We start from the raw sequence: 21,201 nt of genomic DNA on the forward strand, positions 1-21,201 counted from the left end.
TTTTTTCGTGACATATTGGGCTTCATGTTAGTGGTAAATTTAGGTCAATAAATTCTGCATTTATTTGTGATAAACACGGAAATTTGGCGAAAATTTTGAAAATTTCGCAATTTTCACATTTTGAATTTTTATTCTGTTAAACCAGAGAGATATGTGACACAAAATAGTTAATAAATAACATTTCCCACATGTTTACTTTACATCAGCACAATTTTGGAAACAAAATTTTTTTTTGTTAGGAAGTTATAAGGGTTAAAATTCGACCAGCGATTTGTCATTTTTACAACGAAATTTACAAAACCATTTTTTTAGGGACCACCTCACATTTGAAGTCAGTTTGAGGGGTCTATATGGCTGAAAATACCCAAAAGTGACACCATTCTAAAAACTGCACCCCTCAAGGTACTCAAAACCACATTCCAGAAGTTTATTAACCCTTCAGGTGCTTCACAGAAGCAGAAGCAACATGGAAGGAAAAAATGAACATTTAACTTTTTAGTCACAAAAATTATCTTTTAGCAACAATTTTTTTATTTTCCCAATGGTAAAAGGAGAAACTGAACCACGAAAGTTGTTGTCCAATTTGTCCTGAGTACGCTGATACCTCATATGTGGGGGTAAACCACTGTTTTGGCGCACGGCAGGGCTTGGAAGGGAAGGAGCGCCATTTGACTTTTTGAATCAAAAATTGGCTCCACTCTTTAGCGGACACCATGTCACGTTTGGAGAGCCCCCGTGTGCCTAAAAATTGGAGCTCCCCCACAAGTGACCCCATTTTGGAAACTAGACGCCCCAAGGAACTTATCTAGATGCATAGTGAGCACTTTGAACCCCCAGGTGCTTCACAAATTGATCCGTAAAAATGAAAAAGTACTTTTTTTTCGCAAAAAAATTCTTTTAGCCTCAATTTTTTCATTTTCACATGGGCAACAGGATAAAATGGATCCTAAAATGTGTTGGGCAATTTCTCCTGAGTACACCAATACCTCACATGTGGAGGTAAACCACTGTTTGGGCACATGGTAAGGCTCGGAAGGGAAGGAGCGCCATTTGACTTTTTGAATGAAAAATTATTTCCATCGTTAGCGGACACCATGTCGTGTTTGGATAGCTCCTGTGTGCCTAAACATTGGCGCTCCCCCACAAGTGACCCCATTTTGGAAACTAGACCCCCCAAGGAACTAATTTAGATGCCTAGTGAGCACTTTAAACCCTCAGGTGCTTCACAAATTGATCTGTAAAAATGAAAAAGTAATTTTTTTTCACAAAAAAATTCTTTTCGCCTCAATTTTTTCATTTTCACATGGGCAGTAGGATAAAATGGATCATAAAATTTGTTGGGCAATTTCTCCCGAGTACGCCGATACCTCATATGTGGGGGTAAACCACTGTTTGGGCACTCGGCAGGGCTCGGAAGAGAAGGCGCGCCATTTGACTTTTTGAATGGAAAATTAGCTCCAATTGTTAGCGGACACCATGTCGCGTTTGGAGAGCCCCTGTGTGCCTAAACATTGGAGCTCCCCCACAAGTGACCCCATTTTGGAAACTAGACCCCCCCAAGGAACTTATCTAGATGCATATTGAGCACTTTAAACCCCCAGGTGCTTCACAGAAGTTTATAACGCAGAGCCATGAAAATAAAAAATAATTTTTCTTTCCTCAAAAATGATTTTTTAGCCTGGAATTTCCTATTTTGCCAAGGATAATAGGAGAAATTGGACCCCAAATATTGTTGTCCAGTTTGTCCTGAGTACGCTGATACCCCATATGTGGGGGTAAACCACTGTTTGGGCGCACGGCAGGGCTCGGAAGGGATGGCACGCCATTTGGCTTTTTAAATGGAAAATTAGCTCCAATCATTAGCGGACACCATGTCACGTTTGGAGAGCCCCTGTGTGCATAAACATTGGAGATCCCCCAGAAATGACACCATTTTAGAAACTAGACCCCCAAAGGAACTAATCTAGATGTGTGGTGAGGACTTTGAACCCCCAAGTGCTTCACAAAAGTTTATAACGCAGAGCCATGAAAATAAAAAAAAAAATTATTTTCTCAAAAATGATCTTTTAGCCTGCAATTTTTTATTTTCCCAAGGGTAACAGGAGAAATTTGACCCCAAAAGTTGTTGTCCAGTTTCTCCTGAGTACGCTGATACCCCATATGTGGGGGTAAATCACTGTTTGGGCACATGCCGGGGCTCGGAAGTGAAGTAGTGACGTTTTGAAATGCAGACTTTGATGGAATGCTCTGTGGGCGTCACGTTGCATTTGCAGAGCCCCTGATGTGGCTTAACAGTAGAAACCCCCCACAAGTGACCCCATTTTGGAAACTAGACCCCCAAAGGAACTTATCTAGATGTGTGGTGAGCACTTTGAACCCCCAAGTGCTTCATAGAAGTTTATAATGCAGAGCCGTGAAAATAATAAATACGTTTTCTTTCCTCAAAAATAATTATTTAGCCCAGAATTTTTTAATTTTCCCAAGGGTAACAGGAGAAATTTGACCCCAATATTTGTTGTCCAGTTTCTCCTGAGTATGGTGATACCCCATATGTGGGGGTAAATCACTGTTTGGGCACATGCCGGGGCTCGGAATTGAAGTAGTGACGTTTTGAAATGCAGACTTTGATGGAATGCTCTGCGGGCGTCACGTTGCGTTTGCAGAGCCCCTGATGTGCCTAAACAGTAGAAACCCCCCACAAGTGACCCCATTTTGGAAACTAGACCCTGAAAGGAACTTATCTAGATGTGTGGTGAGCACTTTGAACCCCCAAGTGCTTCATAGAAGTTTATAATGCAGAGCCGTGAAAATAATAAATACGTTTTCTTTCCTCAAAAATAATTATTTAGCCCAGAATTTTTTATTTTCCCAAGGGTTACAGGAGAAATTGGACCCCAAAAGTTGTTGTCCAGTTTCTCCTGAGTACGCTGATACCCCATATGTGGGGGTAAACCACTGTTTGGGCACACGTCGGGGCTCAGAAGGGAAGTAGTGACTTTTGAAATGCAGACTTTGATGGAATGGTCTGCGGGTGTCAAGTTGCGTTTGCAGAGCCCCTGGTGTGCCTAAACAGTAGAAACCCCCCACAAGTGACCCCATTTTAGAAACTAGACCCCCCAAGGAACTTATCTAGATATGTGGTGAGCACTTTGAACCCCCAAGTGCTTCACAGACGTTTACAACGCAGAGCCGTGAAAATAAAAAATCATTTTTCTTTCCTCAAAAATTATGTTTTAGCAAGCATTTTTTTAGATTCACAAGGGTAACAGGAGAAATTGGACCCCAGTAATTGTTGCGCAGTTTGTCCTGAGTATGCTGGTACCCCATATGTGGGGGTAAACCACTGTTTGGGCACACGTCAGGGCTCGGAAGTGAGGGAGCACCATTTGACTTTTTGAATACGAGATTGGCTGGAATCAATGGTGGCGCCATGTTGCGTTTGGAGACCCCTGATGTGCCTAAACAGTGGAAACCCCTCAATTCTAACTCCAACACTAACCCCAACACACCCCTAACCCTAATCCCAACTGTAGCCATAACCCTAATCACAACCCTAACCCCAACACACCCCTAACCACAACACTAACCCCAACACACCCCTAACCCTAACCACAACCCTAATTCCAACCCTAACCCTAAGGCTATGTGCCCACGTTGCGGATTCGTGTGAGATATTTCCGCACCATTTTTGAAAAATCTGCGGGTAAAAGGCACTGCGTTTTACCTGCGGATTTTCCGCGGATTTCCAGTGTTTTTTGTGCGGATTTCACCTGCGGATTCCTATTGAGGAACAGGTGTAAAACGCTGCGGAATCCGCACAAAGAATTGACATGCTGCGGAAAATACAACGCAGCGTTTCCGCACGGTATTTTCCGCACCATGGGCACAGCGGATTTGGTTTTCCATATGTTTACATGGTACTGTAAACCTGATGGAACACTGCTGCGAATCCGCAGCCAAATCCGCACCGTGTGCACATGGCCTAATTCTAAAGGTATGTGCACACGCTGCGGAAAACGCTGCGGATCCGCAGCAGTTTCCCATGAGTGTACATTTCAATGTAAACCTATGGGAAACAAAAATCGCTGTGCACATGCTGCGGAAAAACTGCACGGAAACGCAGCGGTTTACATTCCGCAGCATGTCACTTCTTTGTGCGGATTCAGCAGCGGTTTTACAACTGCTCCAATAGAAAATCGCAATTGTAAAACCGCAGTGAAATGCGCAGAAAAAAACGCGGTAAATCCGCCATAAATCCGCAGCGGTTTAGCACTGCGGATTTATCAAATCCGCAGCGGAAAAATCCGCAGAGGACCAGAATACGTGTGCACATTCCTAACCCTAACCCTAGCCCTAACCCTACCCCTACCCCTACCCCTACCCCTAACCCTACCCCTAACCCTACCCCTAACCCTAGCCCTACCCCTACCCCTACCCCTAACCCTAACCCTACCCCTACCCCTAACCCTACCCCTACCCCTACCCCTAACCCTAACCCTATTCTAACATTAGTGGAAAAAAAAAATTTCTTTATTTTTTTTAGTGTCCCTACCTATGGGGGTGACAAAGGGGGGGGGTCATTTATTATTTTTTTTATTTTGATCACTGTGATAGATTATATCTCAGTGATCAAAATGCACTTTGGAACGAATCTGCCGGCCGGCAGATTCGGCGGGCGCACTGCGCATGCGCCCGCCATTTTGGAAGATGGCGGCGCCCGGGAGAAGACGGACGGGACCACGGCTGGATCGGTAAGTATGATAGGGTGGGGGGGGACCACGGGGGGGGGGGGATCGGAGCACGGGGGGGGGGAATCGGAGCGCGGGAGGGGTGGAACGGAGCGCGGGGGGCGTGGAACGGAGCACGGGGGGGCTGGAACGGAGCACGGGGGGGTGGAACGGAGCACGGGGGGGGTGGATCGGAGTGCAGGGGGGGTGATTGGAGCACGGGGGGGTGATTGGAGCACGGGGGGAGCGGACACGAGCACGGGGGGGAGCGGAGCACAGGACGGAGGGGAGCCGGAGCAGTGTACCGGCCAGATCGGAGGGCTGGGGGGGCGATCGGTGGGGTGGGGTGGGGGCACACTAGTATTTCCAGCCATGGCCGATGATATTTCAGCATCGGCCATGGCTGGATTGTAATATTTCACCCGTTATAATGGGTGAAATATTACAAATCGCTCTGATTGGCAGTTTCACTTTCAACAGCCAATCAGAGCGATCGTAGCCACGAGGGGGTGAAGCCACCCCCCCTGGGCTAAACTACCACTCCCCCTGTCCCTGCAGATCGGGTGAAATGGGAGTTAACCCTTTCACCCGATCTGCAGGGACGCGATCTTTCCATGACGCCGCATAGGCGTCATGGGTCGGAATGGCACCGACTTTCATGACGCCTACGTGGCGTCATGGGTCGGGAAGGGGTTAATGGAGCCAACAAATGTAATACTCCAGATTCTCAACTAGCTCAAAGGAAGGTCAGGTTTATAGCTAATAGCTAATCAGCCAAACTGTTTTCAGCTGTACTAACATACTTGCACAAGGGTTTTTAAAGGGAACCTGTCACCTCAAATTGGCGAAATATTTAAATGAGTTTTTACCGGTCCGATGGGCGGCGTTTCATCTTCATTTATCACCGCGACCGAAGATTTAATTGCACATGCGCCAACTATGGCGCACACGTACTCTATTTCACTAACACATTGCGGACAACAGGGACAGACGGGGTGGAGAAATGACTTAGATTCAAGAGATATACTACAGTCTGGACTACGTGTAATCTGGCCACAATAGGGACGCGTTCCCAAGAAATACTATACTGTGTGATATATGGTCTTTGCAGTGGCTTTTGGCTTGGGATAACCTGGTCTGCTGTACTTTCCTATACAGTTTGCATCTGGCTTACGAGTCTCATTTAAAAGGACATTCCTGTGTCTTGTGAATGGGGACCAATGTCAATGTTTACTGCTTAGTGCAACGCTGAGGTTCATGGATCTTTTCTAAACAATGTATGGCAAAATGAATGGAGTCACACAAATCTTCAACTTGTCCTGCAAAATACAAGCCCTCATTTGACTATTTTGGCAGGAAAATAGTTTGAGAAAGAAAATGAAAAATCACATAGGGCTTAATGGTTTAAAGTACACACTATGGCCTCAATTCATTAAGACCGGCAATCATAATGAAACGGGAACGTCTGACAAGTGGCTTGCACCTTGTCAGAAATCTTACTCAAGTCAGGGACCTGAGTAAGATTTTTGGCATAAGGAATGCCATAGTGCTTCATGAATTTGTCGTGCCGAATGTACCGCCCAGCTCCATCTAAAGCTGGCATGAAAACGGCAAAAAGTTGTAGCATTTTGCGCATTGCTGCATTGCACAAACATTTTACAGATTGTGATTTACATCAGAAATCATCAGAAAAGCTTCTGGGAAAGCACTGCCTGCATTTTCCTAAAGCTTGGCAGGAAAGCAGATGAGGTTGCATGGCGTGTTAAAGAAGTCATGTGCACATTCTCCCAATGAGTAAACCTAGCCACTGTGGATAAAGTGGAAATGTAATCATAAATATCTGCAGTGATGGAAGCATCAAAGTAATATGCAACAGAACATTTTAATTAAAAGAAAGTGCAGTGTGTAAAATAAATCGTAAAGAATTCTCATATGATTAACGTGCAGCATGATCCAAATGTAATAATAAAAAGAAAGTCAAGCAGAGGGCTGCCGCGCTGATACACATAACGATGCCCACCCTACTGTGCCTGCGATCACAGGGTGGGCATCGTTATATGTGTATCAGCGCGGCAGCCCTCTGTTTGACTTTCTTTTTGGACGTTTGCTTGGGCAGGTTTGCACATCCCACCTGCCAGGGTGCCAGCAACTGACACAGTATAGCTAATTAGGAAAGCACCAGTGTAATCTTGCTATAATAATAATCTTTTCCTGACACCAAAAAATATAAATAAAATTCCTAAAATACTATAGACTGTGAATCAAGTAATAAAAAAATAAAATACTATGTTATGTAAAGGGAGCATGTCGTGTCCTCAAATGCTGTTAATCTGCATGTTAATTGTGTGCCGATGTACAGCCGCCGCTCACTGTATGCTGAGTGATCACTGTGGCTGCTTCGGTCGTGCCTCTGACTGAAAGCCGGAGGCTGCAGGGAGGAATAACCTTAATTTCCTTCCAGTAGCGCTCCTTTCAGCACGGCAGCCGCTTAGTTTTGGAATGTGATGAACCTTCAGACGCTCCTTTCAGCACGGCAGCCGCTTAGTTTTGGAATGTGATGAACCTTCAGATTAACCCTATATCTGCAGGTTAAAAACATTTAGGACGCTATGGGTTCCCTTTAAGTAGTCCCAATTATCCCAGTGAGGAAGAGCATCAAAGGCCGAGATACTTATTTGTATCATCCATTTCTGTTTAAAAACTGGGGCACAAAATAGTAGAAGAGGAGCGACTCTATAGAAACAAAATCACATAAATCATTCTAAAAACTAAATCAAAAGGAAATACAAATTAAACAATCTGATTGCAGGATAAAGATGTTACAGGAACGGGGAAAAGCTCCTTATGATGCCTAATGATCTTCATTAAAAACTGTCAATGTTAACTATCCGCCCTCACTTTACCTTGGCTTGGAGTTGCTCCACATTCCCCCCCTCTTAATACCACAATTAATTGTAGCTATACCTTTTACCTTGAAGCTTTTGGGGTTACAGCCATGGCAGATCTTGCAGTATCTCATTAATTTTTGAGCAAAGATTTATCTTTAACTTCTCTTGATCGCACAATGTACCTAGCATATCCTGACCCTTGTCAGATGTCTCTCACCCAGCCAAACCGGATCTCACACTTTGCACTGACGAGGGGCAGTACCCCGAAACAGTGTCTGCAAATTGAGATTTTGGTTTTGGCTTTTATCTGAAGTCATATGACAAGGCTTGTTAGAGAGCTGATATTGACTTTTAGGATTGCTACTTCCAATAGGTGGCACTAGAGTTCTAGTCCTTGTCCTCTCTGAAGAGACAATTTGCATACTTTCTAGAGTACACTGAGCTGTGAGCATAAGCAATAATTTGGTTTTGCAGGGGGGCAGCTGTTTAACCTTCCAAACCATCTGGCCATTTTAGATGTTTTCTGGATGAAACAACTCTTCCTCTGTAAAATGAATTGTTTGCTTAATAATCGACCAGTGCTGCTGCTTGCAGCGGGTTCTGTGTGGGTCAAGATTTTTTTATCGTCTCGACCCAACCCCCACCTCACCACGTAATTCAAAAATTGCCTATTTCAGTACTGAGAATTCCAGAAATCCTAAAACTTCCAATTAATCACTGGGATCCTTCAGACACCTCAGGGTATGTACAGCAGCCACGCCACTAGTGTAAACACATTACAAGTTGAAGCTCAGGTTATTTTTGTAAAGTAACTTTGTTCGCATTTTTATCTTTTATTCTCTTGTGCAGGAGGTTGGCTATTGTCAGGGCATGAGCCAGATAACTGCATTACTACTCATGTACATGAATGAAGAAGATGCGTTTTGGGCACTTGTTAGACTGTTCTCTGGGGCTAAACATACACTTCATGGTAAGAGTCGCTCACGTTCATTTCATATTCTCTCATGTTCAATGCATGTTTGTTATACAGACATATATCTAACATACATGCTTTCCATTTCTCTTTATTTATAGGCTTTTTTGTCCCAGGTTTTCCAAAGTTATTGAGATTTCAGGAACATCATGATAAAATAATGAAGAAATATATGCCTAAACTTAAACAGCACTTTGTAAGTAAACTTTACAGGATACAAGTAATATAGGCTGGATGGGTTACTGGAGGCATCAGATTGTACTAATGTTATAAATGGAAGTTTTAAAGATGTCATTTGTGAGGTAAAATCTTTATCTTCATAAATACTTTCCTTCTACTGATTAGTGTAGCTGACCCCCCCTAATTTTGCCACAAAAAACTGGGAAAACTTAACGACTCGAGTATAAGCCTAGGGTAGGAAATGCAGCAGCTACCGGTGAATTTCAAAAATAAAAATAGATGCTCCATACCTTTCATTATCGCCCCATAAGATTCTCCATATAAAGCTGTGCCACATATAATGCTGCATACCGTTCATTATTGCCCCATAGATGCTCTGTATAAAGCTGTGCCACATATAATGCTCCATACTGTTCATTATTGCCCCATAGATGCTCCATATAAAGCTGTGCCACATATAATGCTCCATATTGTTCATTATTGCCCCATAGATGCTCCATATAATGCTGTGCCACATATAATGCTCCATATTGTTCATTATTGCCCCATAGATGCTCCATATAAAGCTGTGCCACATATAATGCTCCATACTGTTCATTATTGCCCCATAGATGCTCCATATAATGCTGTGCCACATATAATGCTCCATATTGTTCATTATTGCCCCATAGATGCTCCATATAAAGCTGTGCCATATATAATGCTCCATACTGTTCATTATTGCCCCATAGATGTGCCATATAAAACTGTGCCATATAGAATGCTCTGCACCGTTCATTATTGCCCCATAGATGTGCCATATAAAACTGTGCCATATAGTGCTCTGCACCGTTCATTATTGCCCCATAGATGTGCAATATAAAGCTGTGCCATATAGTGCTCTGCACCGTTCATCATTGCCCCATAGATGCTCCATATAACGCTCTGCCATATAGTGCTCTGCACCGTTCATTATTGCCCCATAGATGTGCCATAGAAAGCTGTGCCCCATATACAATGCTCTGCACCGTTCATTATTGCCCCATAGATGTGCCATAGAAAGCTCTGCCATATAGTGCTCTGCACCATTCATCATTGCCCCATAGATGTGCCATAGAAAGCTGTGCCATATAGTGCTCTGCACCATTCATTATTGCCCCATAGATGTGCCATAGAAAGCTCTGCCATATAGTGCTCTGCACCGTTCATTATTGCCCCATAGATGTGCCATAGAAAGCTCTGCCATATAGTGCTCTGCACAGTTCATTATTGCCCCATAGATGTGCCATATAAAACTGTGCTACCGGTATATATATAATGCTGCGGCTGCTGCAATTAAAAAAAAAAAAAAAAATGCCATACTCACCTCTCTTGCTTGCAGCTCCTCAGCGTCCCGTCCCGGCGTCTCTCCGCACTGACTGTTCAGGCAGAGGGCGGCGCGCACACTATACGTCATCGCGCCCTCTGACCTGCACAGTCAGAGCCAGAGGACGGGAAGACTGAGCGGCGCCCGGCGGGTGGAACGCGGACAGGTGAATATGTAATACTTACCTGCTCCCGGCGTCCCGCTCCTTCTCCCGGACAGCTGGTCTTCGGTGCCGCAGCTTCTTCCTCTGTCAGCGGTCACTGGCACCGCTCATTAGAGGAATGAATATGCGGCTCCACCCCTATGGGAGTGGAGTCCATATTCATAAGTTTAATGAGCGGTCCCACGTGACCGCTGAACAGGGGAAGAGCTGCGGCACCCGGAGACCGTGGGACTGCAGGGACAGCGCCAGGAGCCCCGGAAGCAGGTAATTATGCCTCAGCCCTCTCTCCCCCTCACCCGCCGACCCCACCGCCGACTGTGACTCGAGTATAAGCCAAGAGGGGCACTTTCAGCCCAAAAATTTGGGCTGAAAATCTCGGCTTATACTCAAGTATATACAGTAAATGGCATTTCTCTCTTCATGTACGATCTATATATAGTTTATCTGTACTCTGCCGTCTTAAGGTGACTTGAAGAGAAATCTGTCAGAATGATTCCCCAAACACAACTGTTTATATGGTCATGTTTGTTTCTGAGCAATGATGTCATCCACACCTTATGCAGTCTGTTGCTCCTTGACTAAAAAAAAATCACTGTCACAGTTCATATACAAGTAAGGCTTAAGTGCTATGGGAGTGTCAAAACACTTCCGAAGTCTCTTCCACTTTGGCTTTATTCCCTACTTTGCCCCACCTTCCTTTGCTTGACTGACTGCTCACTATCTTGACTACACAGTGTACTGGGCTGTCAATCAAGCGGAGGAACGTTGGGCTTTGGGGCAGGGGCTTAGGAAGTGCTCTGATGACACCCAGAGCACACTTTCATAGGAATTTCAAACCAGTGATTTTTCAGTCACTGAGCAACAGATTGCATAAGTATTTTTTGCGGCTCCTGAGCTCTGTTGTATGTGAGTTGGAAGCGGAGGGGAACCTGAAGATGTGTCGGTTATAATCACACACAGCTCTGTGGTGAGATCAGGAGAGCAGCCATTACACTGGTAACTCCCCTTCTTGTAAAACAAGCTCCTTGGGCAGAGTTATCTTAAAGGACATAGTCTCAATGGAGCCTGGAAGAGGGCATTTTATATAGTGATAAAAGATGATTTCTCAATAGCAAGGCTTTTTTTTGCATTCTATAACCTGTATGCCCATATGAATAGTTTTCATAGGTCAAATGTGTTGACAAATTCCCTTTAAGAGACTGCAAGATATGCAAATCGGAGGGCATAATTGTGCACCAAGCCATTGGTCATGCCAACGGTGCACTAAAGTGCCCATTTTTGTATATGGATAAATGGATTTACTAAGTCTAAAATGTATATTACTGGTAAGGTTTCTATAGGGGCTAAGTCTCCTATATAAATGTTTAAGTAGAATAATTTGCTTTTTGGGGGTGATAGACTGCCTTTAACCCTTTCACGATATGCGACGTACTATTACTGCGCATGCCGTGTCACCCCCTTTGATGTGGGCTCCGGCGGTGAGCCCACATCAAAGTCGCGACATGTCAGCTGTTTTGTACAGCTTACATGTGCGCACAATAGCGGCAGGTGAAATCGCTATTCACCCGCCGCTATTAACCTGTTAAATGCCGCTGTCAAACGCAGACAGCGGCATTTAACCGGCGCTTCCGGCTGGGTGGCCGGAAATGATGTCATCGCCGACCCCCGTCACATGATCGGGGGTCGGCGATGCATCAGGATGGTAACCATAGAGGTCCTTGAGACCTCTATGGTTATTGATGCCGGCCTGCTGTGAGCGCCCACCCTTTGGTCGGCGCTCACAGCACACCTGCATTTCAGCTACATAGCAGCGATCTGATGATCGCTGCTATGTAGCAGAGCCGATCAGGCTATGCCAGCTTCTAGCCTCCCATGGAGGCAATTGAAGCATGGCACAAGTTAAAAAAAAAAAAAAAAATGTTTTTAAAAATATGAAAAAATTTTAACCCCATAATCCCATATGACGTACTATCCCGTCCAGGTGACCTGGGACTTAATTCCCAGTGACGGGATAGTACGTCATATGCGATCGGCCGCGCTCACGGGGGGAGCGCGGCCGATCGCGGCCGGGTGTCAGCTGCCTATCGCAGCTGACATCCGGCACTATGTGCCAGGAGTGGTCACGGACCGCTCCCGGCACATTAACCCCCGGCACACCGCGATCAAAGATGATCGCGGTGTGCCGGCGGTGCAGGGAAGCATCGCGCAGGGAAGGGGCTCCCTGCGGGCTTCCCTGAGACGATCGGTACATGGTGATGTACTCACCGTGTACCAAGCGTCTTCTCCCTGCAGTCCCCGGATCCAAAATGGCCGCGGGGCTGCTTCCGGGTCCTGCAGGGAGCACTTCCGGGTCAGGATCAGGCTGCAGCTGCAGCTCTAATCCTGCCCGGCTGTATGTCAGATCACCGATCTGACAGAGTGCTATGCACACTGTCAGATCGGTGATCTGTGATGTCCCCCCCCCCCCTGGGACAAAGTGAAAAAGTAAAAAAAAAAATTTCCACACGTGTAAAAAAAAAAAAAAAAAAAATTCCTAAATAAAGAAGAAGAAAAAAAAAATATTATTCCCATAAATACATTTCTTTATCTAAAAAAAAAAAAAAACAATAAAAGTACACATATTTAGTATCGCCGCGTCCGTAACGACCCGACCTATAAAACTGGCCCACTAGTTAACCCCTTTCAGTGAACACCGTAAGAAAAAAAAAAAAAAAACGAGCCAAAAAACAACGCTTTATTATCATAACGCTGAACAAAAAGTGGAATAACACGCGATCAAAAAGACGGATATAAATACCCATGGTACCTCTGAAGACGTCATCTTGTCCCGCAAAAAACGAGCCGCCATATAGCATCATAACCAAAAAAATAAAAAAGTTATAGTCCTCAGAATAAAGCGATGCCAAAATAATTATTTTTTCTATAAAATGGCTTTTATCGTATAAAAGCGCCAAAACATAAAAAAAATGATATAAATGAGGTATCGCTGTAATCGTACTGACCCGAAGAATAAAACTGCTTCATCAATTTTACCAAACGCGGAACGGTATAAACGCCTCCCCCAAAAGAAATTCATGAATAGCTGGTTTTTGGTCATTCTGCCTCACAAAAAATCGGAATAAAAAGCGATCAAAAACTGTCACATGTCCGAAAATGTTACCGATAAAAACGTCAACTCGTCCCGCAAAAAACAAGACCTCGCATTACTCTGTGGACCAAAATATGGAAAAATTATAGGTCTCAAAATGTCGAGACGCAAAAACTTTTTTGCTATAAAAAGCGTCTTTTAGTGTGTGACGGCTGCCAATCATAAAAATCCGATATAAAAAACGCTATAAAAGTAAATCAAAACCCCCCCTTCATCACCCCCTTAGGCTTAGTTCACATTGCGTTAATGGGTTAATGCTAACGGACAGCGTTGCACGGCGAAAATGTCACAACGCCGTGCAATGGGTCCGTTAGCACACCCACTGACAGCAATGTGATTTTCGGGTGTAGCGCATCGCTAGAGCGTGCCATTTTCGGCTCGCGCTAGCAAGGTGCCGTTCTTTTGTGGCGCGCCTCGGACGCTGCTTGCAGTGTCCGCGGCGCGCCCGAGGTCCGATCCCCGATCTTTCAGAGCGGGGACGTTAACGCGACCACTAAACACGACACCTAAAAAGACATTGCGTTAGCGCAATCCGCTAGCGCTAAACGGATTTCCCTAACGCAATGTTAACCCTAGCCTTAGGGAAAAATAATAAAATTAAAAAAAATGTATTTATTTCCATTTTCCCGTTAGGGTTAGGGCTAGGGTTAGGGTTTGGAGTACATTTACGGTTGGGATTAGGGTTGGGATTAGAATTAGGGGTGTGTCAGGGTTAGGTGTGTGGTTAGGGTTACAGTTGGGATTAGGGTTAGGGGTGCGTTTGGATTAGGGTTTTATTTATAATTGGGGGGTTTCCACTGTTTAGGCACATCAGGGGCTCTCCAAACGCGACATGGCGTCCGATCTCAATTCCAGCCAATTCTGCATTGAAAAAGTAAAACAGTGCTCCTTCACTTCCGAGCTCTCCCGTGCGCCCAAACAGGGGTTTACCCCAACATATGGGGTATCATCGTACTCGAGACAAATTGGACAACAACTTTTTGGGTCCAAGTTCTCTTGTTATCCTTGGGAAAATAAAAATTTAGGGGGCTAAAAATCATTTTTGTGGGGAAAAAAAAAGGATTTTTTATTTTCACGGCTCTGCGTTGTAAACTGTAGTGAAACACTTGGGGGTTCAAAGTTTTCACAACACATCTAGATAAGTTCCTTGGGAGGTCTAGTTTCTAATATGGGGCCACTTGTGGGGGGTTTGTACTGCTTGGGTACATCAGGGGCTCTGCAAATGCAACGTGACTCCTGCAGACCAATCCATCTAAGTCTGCATTCCAAATGGCGCTCCTTCCCTTCCGAGCTCTGCCATGCGCCCAAACAGTGGTTCCCCCCACATATTGGGTATCCGCGTACTCAGGACAAATTGGACAACAACTTTTGGGGTCCAATTTATTGTTACCCTTGTGAAAATACAAAACTGGGGGCTAAAAAATAATTTTTGCGAAAAAAACAAATTATTTTAACGGCTCTGCGTTATAAACTGTAGTGAAACACTTGGGTTTTCAAAGCTCTCAAAACACATCTAGATAAGTTTCTTAGGGGGTCTAGTTTCCAAAATGGTGTCACTTGTGGGGGGTTTTAATGTTTAGGCACATCAGGGGCTCTCCAAACCAACATGGCGTCCCATCTTAATTCCAGTCAATTTTGCATTGAAAAGTCAAATGGCGCTCCTTCCCTTCCGAGCTCTGCTATGCGCCCAAAAAGTGGTTTACCCCCACATATGGGGTATCGTCGCACTCAGGACAAATTGCACAACAACTTTTGTGGTCTAATTTCTTCTCTTACCCTTGGGAAAATAAAAAATTGGTGGCGAAAAGATCATTTTTGTGAAAAAATATGATTTTTTATTTTTACGGCTCTGCATTATAAACTTCTGTGAAGCACTTGTTGGGTCAAAGTGCTCACCACACCTCTAGATAAGTTCCTTAAGGGGTCTACTTTCCAAAATGGTGTCACTTGTGGGGATTTCAATGTTTAGGCACATCAGGGGCTCTCCAAACGCAACATGGCGTCCCATCTCAATTCCAGTCAATTTTGCATTGATAAGTCAAATGGCGCTCCTTTCCTTCCGAGCTCTGCCATGCGCCCAAACAGTGGTTTACCCCCACATATGGGGTATCGTCGCACTCAGGACAAATTGCACAACAACTTTTGTGGTCTAATTTCTTCTCTTACCCTTGGGAAAATAAAAAATTGGTGGCAAAAAGATCATTTTTGTGAAAAAATATGATTTTTTTATTTTTACGGCTCTGCATTATAAACTTCTGTGAAGCAATTGGTGGGTCAAAGTGGTCACCACACATCTAGATAAGTTCCTTAGGGTGTCTACTTTCCAAAATGGTGTCACTTGTGGGGGGTTTCAATGTTTAGGCACATGAGGGGCTCTCCAAACGCAACATGGCGTCCCATCTCAATTCCTGTCAATTTTGCATTGAAAAGTCAAATGGCGCTCCTTTCCTTCCGAGCTCTGCCATGCACCCAAACATTGTACTCAGTACAGATTGTACAACAACGTTTGGCATCCATTTTATCCTGTTACCCTTGGTAAAATAAAACAAATTGGAGCTGAAATAAATTTTGTGTGAAAAAAAGTTAAATATTCATTTTTATTTAAACATTCCAAAAATTCCTGTGAAACACCTGAAGGGTTAATAAACTTCTTGAATGTGGTTTTGAGCACCTTGAGGGGTGCAGTTTTTAGAATGGTGTCACACTTGGGTATTTTCTATCATATAGACCCCTCAAAATGACTTCAAATGAGATGTGGTCCCTAAAAAAAAAATGGTGTTGTAAAAATGAGAAATTGCTGGTCAACTTTTAACCCTTATAACTCCCTAACAAAAAAAAATTTTGGTACCAAAATTGTGCTGATGTAAAGTAGACATGTGGGAAATGTTACTTATTAAGTATTTTGCGTGACATATCTCTGTGATTTAAGGGCATAAAAATTTAAAGTTGAAAAATTGCGAAATTTTCACCAAATTTCCGTTTTTTTCACAAATAAACGCAAGTTATATCGAATAACTGTTACCACTAAAATGAAGTACAATATGTCACGAGAAAACCATGTCAGAATCGCCAAGATCCGTTGAAGCGTTCCAGAGTTATAACCTCATAAAGGGACAGTGGTCAGAATTGTAAAAATTGGCCTGGTCATTAACGTGCAAACCACCCTCGGGGCTTAAGGGGTTAAAAAATAAAAAAGTTTAAATCACCCCCCTTTCGCCCCATCCTAAATAAAACAATAAAAAAAAAAAAAACCTACACGTATTTGGTATCGCCGCGTTCAGAATCGCCCGATCTATCAATAAAAAAAGCATTAACCTGAACGCTAAACAGCGTCGCGAGAAAAAAATCCGAAACGCCAGAATTACATTTTTTTGGTCGCCGCGACATTGCATAAAAGTGCAATAACGGGCGATCAAAAGAAACGTATCTGCACCGAAATGTTATCATTAAACACGTCATCTCGGCACGCAAAAAATAAGCCCTCACTTGACCCCAGATCACGAAAAATGAGACGCTTCGGGTATCGGAAAATGGCACTTTTTTTTTTAATTATTTTTAAGCAAAGTTTTGAATTTTGTTTTCACCACTTGGATAAAAAATAACCTAGACATGTTAGATGTCTATGAACTCGTAATGACCTAGAGAATCACAATGGCAGGTCAGTTTTAGCATTTAATGAACCTAGCAAAAAAGCCAAACAAAAAACAAGTGTGGGATTGCACTTTTTTTTTGCAATTTCACCGCACTTGGAATTTTTTTCCTGTTTTCTAGTAAAAGACATGGTAAAACCAATGGTGTTGTTCAAAAGTACAACTTGTCCTGCAAAAAATAAGCCCTCACATCACCATATTGACGGAAAAATAAAAAAATTATGGCTCTGGGAAGGAGGGAAGTGAAAAACAAAAACGCAAAAACCAAAAAGGGCCGCGACTTGAAGGGGTTAAGGGCTTGTTTTCACTTGCGAGGAACACGTCCGTGTCTCGCATGTGGAAACGAAGCTCTGGTGCCGGCACTCCGGAGCGGAGCGTGTGGCTGCATGTGTTGCTATGCGGCCGCACGCTCTGCTCCGGAGTGCCGGCACCAGAGCTTCGTTTCCACATGCGAGACACGGACGTGTTCCTCGCAAGTGAAAACAAGCCCTAAAGGGGATGTCCAGTCTACTTATAAAAGTCTTTTACTCTGTGACTACAGATTTTTAAACCCTGATAGCGTGCGGTGCTACGGCAAGGAATTTGGCAACATGTATAATCTTTTATGCTTATTATTATTTTCAGATTTGCACGACCTTGCCTGTATAATGTGATTTCTGTTCACTTATTTTTTGGTATATAGACAGTGTGAGAATTGTCTGACATCCACCGATTCTGAAAGGGTATAATACAGATTGATGAAAATAAGTATTTATTAAAATGCTTCCTGGATTAGGCATGAATGCCACAGTGATCGGTCTATTGTAATGTTAAGGTTGCCATGACCTGAATTCAGACATGACTTTACTTCCACTTGTTTTGTTTTCCTGGAAATTCATAGAAGCTGTAAGCCTGAATAACTTTGCATGAATACGCTACTCTGGCCTTAGTCAGACCTGACAATATTGCCATTGTTCCTCACATACAGGCCAATGTAAGTCTTGTTACTGCTGACTTACCTGTAGGACAGCCTGTTGCGACTTAGCCTGGCAGCAGGTTGTTGTGTTGCCGCAGTGTTGTTCATCATGGGCTTCTGTACTTTGTGCTAGTAGGAATGACATGGAATGTTTGCACTCGTTGTGGTAATATGCCACGATCAGTCATCAGGAATAGTATCCTACAATAATCTGTTCACATAATGTAGAAAAATGTGGTTCTGCAAGTTTCATCCATCAATCAGTTGTCTTCATGAAGTGACGTCTCTCTTGTTCCAACATTGTGCACAGGTAGTGATCACTGGGTGGAAACATCCCACAAATAAGTCAGTTATCATAAAAGCACACCGTTTATATATGATGCATGGTAAGAAAAAATAGTGCCCAGATTGTATAAATATCGTCCGAAGCATCATGTGGACTGCACTCTTGACGTGCTTTACACTAGTCGTTTTTTTTTTTTTAAATATTCCATTTACAAAAATCAAAAAGAATGTCTATTGAAATTGAATTTCACTGACTATTAAATGTATCTTCAGACATGGTAAAATAGTTTTCAAATCTTTCCCTCCATGTCACATCAGTGTCTCATTCTAAAGCCCAGTGCCAGTTAATGAGGGTACATGTCTTGATTTACAGATAAAACTTTATCGTTGTGCAGATTACGGTAACAATTTATTTAGGTTTTTAGCACTGTTGTTGAATCCTTTAACCCAAGTTGTTTTAATTTCCCAGGAAACTCAGGAACTCTATACAAGTCTTTATACCATGAAGTGGTTTTTCCAGTGCTTCCTAGATCGGGTAAATATGAAGTTTCTGTACATTTACAGCTTTTCTATTTTTCTTAAACAATTGTAATCAACAAAATTTGCTTCATGAATTAGGAAATATCCAAATAGAGGAAAATGTAGATACAATACTTTTAACCAGATCAATTAAGATGTCTGTTGTTACATGTTCTCCCATTAGAAAGGAGCACTATCTTGTACCACTAGTTACTATATCCAGAGATGTGAAAAAACTCTCTTATATAAAGTGTACATATTTTAGTAAGATTTGACCCCCTGCTGAGCTAGGTGTCCTGTTACAGCTGCACAACGGAAGGAGATTTTATAATCACATACCAAATAGGATACAAATGATTGACATGAAATTATATCTCCAATATACTTCGCAAAGAAGCACTATCTTACTGTTACTATATCCAGAGATGTAGCAAAAAAAACTTTTATACTAAGTGTAAATATTTTAGCGCCTCCATTTTGGTGTACCTCTGTATGAAAGGCTTGTCCCATTTCAACTACTTTCCCACCTGTGCCACAAAAACATGTTTATGGCTTGGTTCCAGAAACTTGTTAACTTACGACCTGCAGTGTTAGTCTGATGGTGTACTATTGCAGAAAATGTATACACCAAATCTGGACAGTCCTGGATATCTATTATTTTCTTATATAACAAGTTACTACTAAAGGGTTCTTATGCATCATAAGTTAAATATGAAAAAAAGCATTGCAGATCAGAAACTAGCAAACCTATATAAAATATGGAGACCGAAAAATGTAATTAACCATTGATAAAATATATGATCTTTATAAAAATTAAAAGCATAACCATTTTCTACCCAGAAGTAGACAGATTCCCACATGGAAAAAAAAAATTAGAGACCAAAATAAATTGTAATATAAATAATCAAGTTGGCGCCTATAGAAAATATTAAAGCTAATTGTACGTGGCCAAATATGTGGAAAAAATAATACAGACACTGAAGAAATCACTTTCTTGCTAACCAATTAGCTTGGTAGAGATACAGTTAGGTTCAGAAATATTTAAGCAGTGACACAAGTTTTAACATTTTAGCTGTTTTCCAAAACATATTCAATATTTATTATATTCATATAATCAATGTCAGCTTAAAGAGAAGACTGGCAACTTTAATTTGAGGTTATTCACATCCTAGTTGGAGTAAAGTTTTAGGCATTACAGCTCTTTAATATGTAGCTGACTATTTTCAAAGGGACCAAAAGTAATTTGAGATCTATCAAAAGCTTTTTAATGGACTGCATGGGCTATTACCTCATATATATCATCAATTAAGCATGTAAATGGTCTGGAGCGGATTCCAGATGTGGCATTTGCATTTAGAAGTTGTTGCTATGAACTCACAACATTCGGTCAAAGGGACTTTTGGTAGAAAAGAAATTGACCAGAATGAAAAAAAAAAAAAAAAAAAAGAAGAAATCCATGAGAGAAAGCAGAAATCTTGGGAGTGGCCAAATCAACAGTTTGATACACTCTGCTACAAAATAAAAAGGCCCAGTCATCTTCGGAACATAACAGTAGTGGATGATCGCAGAAACCTTTCCATGGAGAAGAAAAAACATTCACAATGGCAGAGTCAATCGCCAGATCTCAACCCCATTGAACATGCATTTCACATGCTTAAGACTCTGTAAGGCAGAAGGACTCACAAACAAGCAATAACTGAAGTCATACGCAGTAAAGGCCTGGCAAAGTATCATAATGGAAGAAAATCAGAGTTTGGCGACGTCTATGGCTTCCAGACTTCAGGCAGTCATTGCCTGCAAAGGATTCCCTACAAAGTATTAAAAATGAACATTTTATTTATGATAGTAAATTTGTCCAATCACTTTTGAGCCCCTGAAATGAGGAGGCTTTGTAGCGAAATAATTGCAATTCCTAAACTTTTCACAGGAGATTTTTGTAGAACCTCTTTAATTAATTAAACCTGAAATTCTACACCTCAATTACATCTCCGTTGTTTCATTTTAAATATAAAATAGCGGCATGCAGAGCCCAAATCACGAAGACTCGGCCACTGTCCAAAGATTTCTGCACCCAACTGTAGATGGGCACATTGGATGTGTTTCATTTGCCCATAAGGAAATGTGATCATTGTTAGAACATGAGAAATCCACAATCCTTACTGTATGATCTTTCTGCATGCATTACATTTATGCTGTCTACGCAATGCCAATGCAGCGGCATTTGGATATAATTTGTGTTGGTAAAAGAAAAAGGAGTCCATTCAGTTGTCAAGCTACCCGCGGCCAACATCTTATATCCAAACATAAACAAATGATTGTAACCGGATTCTGTCCATTGTTTCAGCACAAACAATTAATACATTTACAA

At 42.5% G+C, this 21,201-nt stretch overlaps 1 protein-coding gene across 6 annotated transcripts in view; it reads left to right on the plus strand.

Annotated features, from left to right (window-relative positions):
• The window catches only part of USP6NL (USP6 N-terminal like), a 249,289-nt gene that overhangs the window by 164,828 nt on the left and 63,260 nt on the right, over positions 1-21,201 (plus strand). For 4 of the 6 annotated variants that reach the window (XM_069765232.1, XM_069765235.1, XM_069765233.1 and 1 more), the window contains 3 exons: positions 8,465-8,585; positions 8,690-8,784; positions 18,784-18,849. In XM_069765232.1, coding sequence (XP_069621333.1) covers positions 8,465-8,585; positions 8,690-8,784; positions 18,784-18,849 — 282 coding nt within the window. The remainder of the gene's footprint in view (positions 1-8,464; positions 8,586-8,689; positions 8,785-18,783; positions 18,850-21,201) is intronic. The other 2 variants (XM_069765234.1, XM_069765231.1) reach the window with 1 other exon arrangement.

Source organism: Ranitomeya imitator, chromosome 4, assembly GCF_032444005.1.
Source record: "Ranitomeya imitator isolate aRanImi1 chromosome 4, aRanImi1.pri, whole genome shotgun sequence".
NCBI lineage: Eukaryota > Metazoa > Chordata > Amphibia > Anura > Dendrobatidae > Ranitomeya > Ranitomeya imitator.